Source organism: Cyclopterus lumpus, chromosome 12, assembly GCF_009769545.1.
Source record: "Cyclopterus lumpus isolate fCycLum1 chromosome 12, fCycLum1.pri, whole genome shotgun sequence".
NCBI classification, from domain to species: domain Eukaryota; kingdom Metazoa; phylum Chordata; class Actinopteri; order Perciformes; family Cyclopteridae; genus Cyclopterus; species Cyclopterus lumpus.
In genome coordinates, this window is record NC_046977.1 from 13,672,025 (window position 1) to 13,678,100 (window position 6,076).

General features: G+C 46.5%; 1 protein-coding gene across 1 annotated transcript; it reads left to right on the plus strand.

The window, feature by feature from the left end:
- Positions 1 to 84: 84 nt before the first annotated feature.
- Positions 85 to 5,292, plus strand: kcnv2a (potassium channel, subfamily V, member 2a). The gene is made up of 9 exons (XM_034547258.1): positions 85 to 210; positions 858 to 995; positions 1,599 to 1,777; positions 1,885 to 2,056; positions 3,296 to 3,487; positions 3,702 to 3,956; positions 4,053 to 4,169; positions 4,375 to 4,500; positions 5,014 to 5,292. Exons 1-9 carry the CDS (start codon positions 85 to 87, stop codon positions 5,290 to 5,292), a joined length of 1,584 nt encoding a protein of 527 aa, XP_034403149.1.
- The last annotated feature ends 784 nt before the right edge of the window (positions 5,293 to 6,076 follow it).

Consider the following 6,076-nt stretch of genomic DNA (forward strand, 5'->3'; position numbering starts at 1 on the left):
TTGTTGTTGTTGTTGTTGTTGTTGGGCGTTGCAAGCATGTCTCTGCTCGCAGGTTAATTTGAGTTTTAGATCCGGGAGCAAACCATGTTGACCCACCTCAGAGCCCGGAGCAGGAGCTTGTTCTCCGGCGGCCGGACTCAGTCTGTCAGGGAAGAGGCCGACTATCTGGACTTCAGCAGCTCCTTTGTGAAGCCATGGAGCTCCATGCAGGTCGGACATTTCATTTATTCACAAGTAATGGGGGACGACAATCACATTGTGTGGACACAATGCATCTCCTCCTCATAACATATAGTATTACATTTAAAAGTAAAGACGTGGTTTAGAGTTAGTTTTAGGGAAGGGTTCGGATTAGGCTGCTAGTGGTTATGGTTAAGTCTCTATTGTTCCCAAAGGTCCTGAACACATGAATGTGTGTTTTCTTTTCATTGATCTTTTTGTGCTTTCTTAAATGTTTCACCATTTTCGTCACTTTACAGGATTTTGTTGTTTCCCCTCTGTCAAGTTAAATGCCAAATATTCAAAATGCATGGCTATGTTATTGTTGATGTGTGAATGGATAGATAAAACAAATTGTTTCAAGGTCAAACATTGATATACTGCTCATTATTAGTAGGGCTGCTACTTGTGAATATTTCTATTACTGATTAATGTTCCAAAGCCCAAGAAATGCCTGGATAAAGCAGCAACTTCACATATTAGAGAAGCACTCAGACAGTCACATGCATGTTTTAATCTTTATCCCAGTGGTGCACTTGTATCCTGCTTAATTTGATCCCTTTATTTGAACTAATTCAGCTTGTATAGAAGCTTAAAATGCTGAATTCATAACCAAAGTCGTTGTGTTGTTTGTGAAGGATCTGGGCAGAGACATCTATGATCTCTACGCTGAGTATGAACACGAGGAGGAGGAGGATCGAGTCCCGGAGTCTCCCTCCTGCCTGCTGCTTTCTCCGACCAGACACTTCACTCTCAACATCAACGTTGGAGGAATGGTAACTTGGATGCGTCGAAAACCACACTGAGCTTGTATTTGTAACTCCTTCGCACATTCTCCACCAGGGGGAGCTGTTCAGTCGCTGTGGGGTCAGTCCTACACCTGCTGACCAGCGCCACCTGGAGGAAAGTAAAGTAGACGTGTGGATGCCGCCTCCTACAGGCAAAGAAAGACAGAGCTCCTGTAATTTGAGCTCTTGTGCCACCTGCTGGAAATGCGTGGTACAGCTGCGGTTTCTTTTCTTTTTTTCCTAGTGTCGCTCCCCCTTGAAATGTAGCAAACAAAAATATCAAACCAGGTTCTGGTTTCAGCCTCTCAAAAATTTGCAACTTTTTTCAGTTATATGCCATTAACAATTATTGGGGAGGGGGGGGGGGGTGTTGGACAAAATAACCAGCGTGAAGAAAAGACCTTGTGCTCCGAGAAACTGTACACAGGTGTGATCTGCAGTCTTTAGATTACATGCGTGTGCTTCTTCACCGTCGACAACTATTATAAAAGCCTCCAATAGTTAAAATGATCCTCTTACTTTGCCCTTATGAATATATTTTCCACCCATATTATACCTCACTATATTCTCTCCTGTCTTCCTCTCCTCCAGGTTTACTCCTTGCCCTACAGGTTAGCAGCCAGGTATCCGAAGACACGGATCGGCCAGTTGGCCACGTACACGGACCACAGCAGGAAGTTGGAACTGTGTGACGACTACATCGTCCAGAGCAACGAGTTCTTCTTTGACCGAGACCCTAAAATCTTCCACAACGTCTTCAACTTCTACAGGTGAAAATAAAATGCGTAGTAGGATGGAAGAGGAATGGGATTTTCTGTCTCCTTCGAATGGCTCCTTGGAATAATTGTGGACCTCCTGTCTCTGTCCTCCCGATCAGAACTGGAGTGTTGTGCATTAAAGACGAGCTGTGTCCGCACAATTTCCTGGAGGAGATAAACTACTGGGGCGTCAGAATCAAAAACAGCCAACGCTGCTGCCGCATCTCCTTCGAAGAGAGGCAGGACGAGCTGAACGACCAACTGAAGATACAGAGGCAGCTGATCGCAGAGGTGGGTGATGGAGAGGCAGGTCGCCTACCAGTAACTCTGGAAGATGCAGGAGATGAAGCCAGCTTCCAGATCTCTGAATTATCGTTGACGCGTCCACAGTCCTCGGTTGAGACTCTTTTTCTCTCCGTGGAGAATAAATAAAGCATAAACACAGATGATATGGCTGGTGACGTCAGACACAATGTTGTGAGATGTGCTACAGGATGTCATGGCCCCCCTCCGGATGTACAGAAATGAGTTTGTCGATTTACTTTTTAATCCTCCGGCGTCGTCACGTCAACATGCTCATGACCTTAATACCTGAAAGCTGTAAGGACCTTCCCACCAGCCACAGCTGTCCTTTGTGTTTAGTGCTAGTTAGCATATGTTAGCATCCTATATGTTAGCACCCTAACGCGCTAACCACCGTAAAAACAATGTTAACTTGTGAGCAGGTTTGCATTTTAGTTTTGGGTCTCGGAGGTGAGAGTTCATTTGGCATGTTTCTCACTTCGCTCTCGTGTTATCCATCAAAACATATAGTTTGGGTTTCATTCTTTTGAGAGGCATGTCTACACCCAAATACAATGGAGGTTAAGGGAAATTAATTTGTAGTACCCATTAAAAAATATTACATTCATGAAATTAAAATAAACAGTGTCCCAGTTATTATGGACATTCTGCAGGACACACTGGAGGCAGTGTTCAGTGGAACTGAATAGTCTCTATGAACTATGTAATTAATGAGTTGTTTTTGTACGTACTCCTTGGGACTTACGAGTCCCCAAAACTACTGCATATGAAAATGCCAAAAAGTCATCCCCATTCCAGCTTCAGCTTCTTTATTTGCACCTGTGAGATTTTGTTGGTAATCTTCTGACTGACCTATATTATAAATCACCGCTCTGCTCCGCCGTCTTGACAGATGGAGAGCGGAGAATAAGCTTTTTCTTGGCACAGATTTAGACAGATGTTTTCACAACAGAGGTCCCACTCTGATGCAGTTTTGTCGTACCAGTTTCTTCCCCGCTGTGTTCTCTCGACATTCAGTTCTCTCCTCTCTGCATTTTGGTTTGTGATCCAGACCTTTGTTTGTCTGCCCTCCATGTTTTTGAAAGACGGTCTTAACCTCGATGAAAGTGGCTTGATTATAAAAAGAAAAAAAACATTTAATTTACGTGATCATGGCCATAGTTGGCAATACAAAAATGGCCAGTAAAATTCTGTGAATGGGATGCCTTTCTGTCTCGCGTCGTGCAGCTGGAAATGGAGGAAAACGAGGTACTGTTTGACGACTTGGCCTTCGGGTCGACCCGGAAGAATATCTGGAACCTAATGGAGAATCCGTTCTCCTCGGTCACCGCCAAGCTGATGGCAGTCGCCTCCTCCATGTTTGTGCTGCTCTCACTGGTCACCATGACGCTCAACACCGTGGAGGAGATGCAGTACAAGGTGCGTGTTTAACCTTGTGTGAGAGTGTGCATGAGAGGGGGCAAAAATTTTCTGAGCACATTAATGAGAGGGATCAGACAATGCTCTTATGGATGTCGCTTTCAACATGTTAAAATTAAGTTGCCATGCTATATTCATGCCTTTGAGACAACAAATAAATTGTGTAAGAACACGAATCAGGACGCTTTCATTCCTTGTTTATTTGCTCTTACAGACTGCGTCGGGACAGCTCAGCGGCAGATTCTATGGCGAGTACGTGGAGTCGTTCTGCATCACCTTCTTCACCCTGGAGTACCTGTTGCGCCTGGCGTCCACCCCCGACCTCAAGTGTTTTGTGCGCAGCGTGCTGAACACCGTCGACCTGGTCGCCATCCTGCCACACTACCTGCAGATGGCCCTGGAGTGCTTCGAGGGCGAGGGCATGCACCTGCACTCGGGGGACATCGAGGCCGTGTCAAGTGTTGGAAAGGTAGAAGTGTGGAGTGGGGGTGAGGATAGGATGAGATGATTTAATTTATTTGTCATCCACATACATTGGTTCTTCTCCTGTCGTCTTTTTCTCTAGGTTGGTCAGGTTCTGAGGATCATGCGTCTGATGCGAATCTTCAGGATCTTGAAGCTGGCTCGTCACTCCACAGGCCTCAGGGCCTTCGGCTTCACACTGAGACAGTGCTACCAGCAGGTCCGACTGTACCTACTTGTGGTTTTGCATTTTCAAATACTTGAGTTCAAGCGATGAAGTGTTGCACATGTTAAAAATGCCAGAGAAGCTGCGAGTGGAAACGGCCGAGATGAATCTAAGGCTTCCACGCCTCACAGTCGTGAGCGAGACCGTGACGCTGACATGCAGGGAAATGCTAAATATGAATGTTTTTGTCTGTGTGCAGGTGGGCTGTTTGCTGCTCTTCATCGGCATGGGAATCTTCATGTTTTCAGCCATGGTGTACACCGTGGAGCACGACGTCGACAACACCAACTTCACCTCCATGCCGAACGCCTGGTGGTGGGCCGCTGTGAGTCCACAAGCCTTAAACATGCACACACATTAGAGCAGCCTGTCAATCATCCTGCTTTCTATCCAGTTCACTGCAGCCGTCACGTTCTGCGAGTTCCATCCCCTTCGGACAAGTGGCAGCATTGGCGACATGCCAACTGGAAGATCCAGGATCTACTCCATTTTACGGGGCATCAACATAAGCCATCGTAGCCACACCTGAGGAGGTGTTCGTAGTGAGATCTGTAGCTGCAGCTAACCGTGGGCGGGCACGCTAGTGGGTAGAGGGTCAGGCCGTTACACGATTCATTCAGACTGCCGTGGGCCACCCTCTGACCGCGTCACCCAGTTGCAGGTCCAGACCTTTCAGAATGGTTGATGATATCCACCCTTTATGAGACCCGTTTCGTCCGTGTGAATTAGATGAGATATGACTTTGAGATCACAATTAAAAAGGAGAAATGAGCGCGTCCTCAACATCTTATTGTGCCTTTTGTATTAAGTATTTTCTGGTTCTCCTTCATCCTTTCAGGTGAGTATTTCCACGGTGGGCTACGGCGACATGTTACCCGAGACCAACCTGGGTCGCATCTTCGCCTTCGCCTGTATCTCCTTCGGCGTCATCCTCAACGGCATGCCCATCTCCATCCTCTACAACAAGTTCTCGGACTACTACACTAAGCTCAAGTCCCACGAGTACACCGCCATCACCAAGGCCCGCGGGAAGGTGCGCTTCGCCAGGAGGGCGGCGAAGAGGCTGGCCGAGTGCTGCGAGGACGTCGCCCAGCCAAGGACTTCCCACCTGCGGTGAGCCCGGTGGTAGTCAGAGATGTGGAGAACTCTTTAACATCCAGACCCCGTGGCGGCCATTTGAACCAACAACCTGCAGAGGAATCTATAATTGTCTAAACCTCAGTGAAGAAAATTTAAAATGTCACCCCAACCATTCCTTCATACCCTTTAAGCCTATCCCAGTATGCACTGGGGGAGAGGTAAGGAATGACCCTTGGAATTGGTGGGGTGTGGAGCTGATTGAAAATGTCTTTAAATTCTTACTTTACTTGGCAAAATGCTATATGCTAATCCTCATTCTTTTTAATCTACATTGTACATCTACTAATAATCCAGGATTCAACAGCGAGCGGCCTGAAATAATAAATTGAAGACCCAACATCTGGACGATGGATATTAGACCCGTTTATTTCCCCATACGTCTCTCTCCAATAATAAAGCTTTGTCTCTTCATTAAGCTGTGCAGCTCTCTCCCTCCGTTTGTGTAAAAGTCACAGAGTCCCTTCTTCAGGAAACATTTAACACTGCATCCCCAACCAGGACTGACAATACTCAAGTCATCAGTGTCTCCGGATCTTTTTAGCAGCTGTTCCGCTGTAATGAACGGGATGTGGTCGAGTCCTTATTAAAAGCTTACTGAGAGACAGCTGATGCCACATTAGGGGCCGATCAGTGTTTGGATTGGTGGCTACTGACATTTTGGGAAATGCAGATATTTGCCTTCTTGCAATGAGTTACATTAGTACATGTCTGAAGCAGCAGTCAGCAAGCTATTAGCATATTAAGACTGGAAGGAGGGCATG

Excerpts from the sequence above, each read along its gene's own strand:
- kcnv2a (XM_034547258.1), top strand. The coding sequence starts at position 85 with ATGTTGACCCACCTCAGAGCCCGGAGCAGGAGCTTGTTCTCCGGCGGC. Across the intron at positions 2,057-3,295 it reads AGAGGCAGCTGATCGCAGAG|CTGGAAATGGAGGAAAACGA; the intron begins GTGGGTGATGGA and ends CGCGTCGTGCAG. Across the intron at positions 3,957-4,052 it reads CCGTGTCAAGTGTTGGAAAG|GTTGGTCAGGTTCTGAGGAT; the intron begins GTAGAAGTGTGG and ends CTTTTTCTCTAG.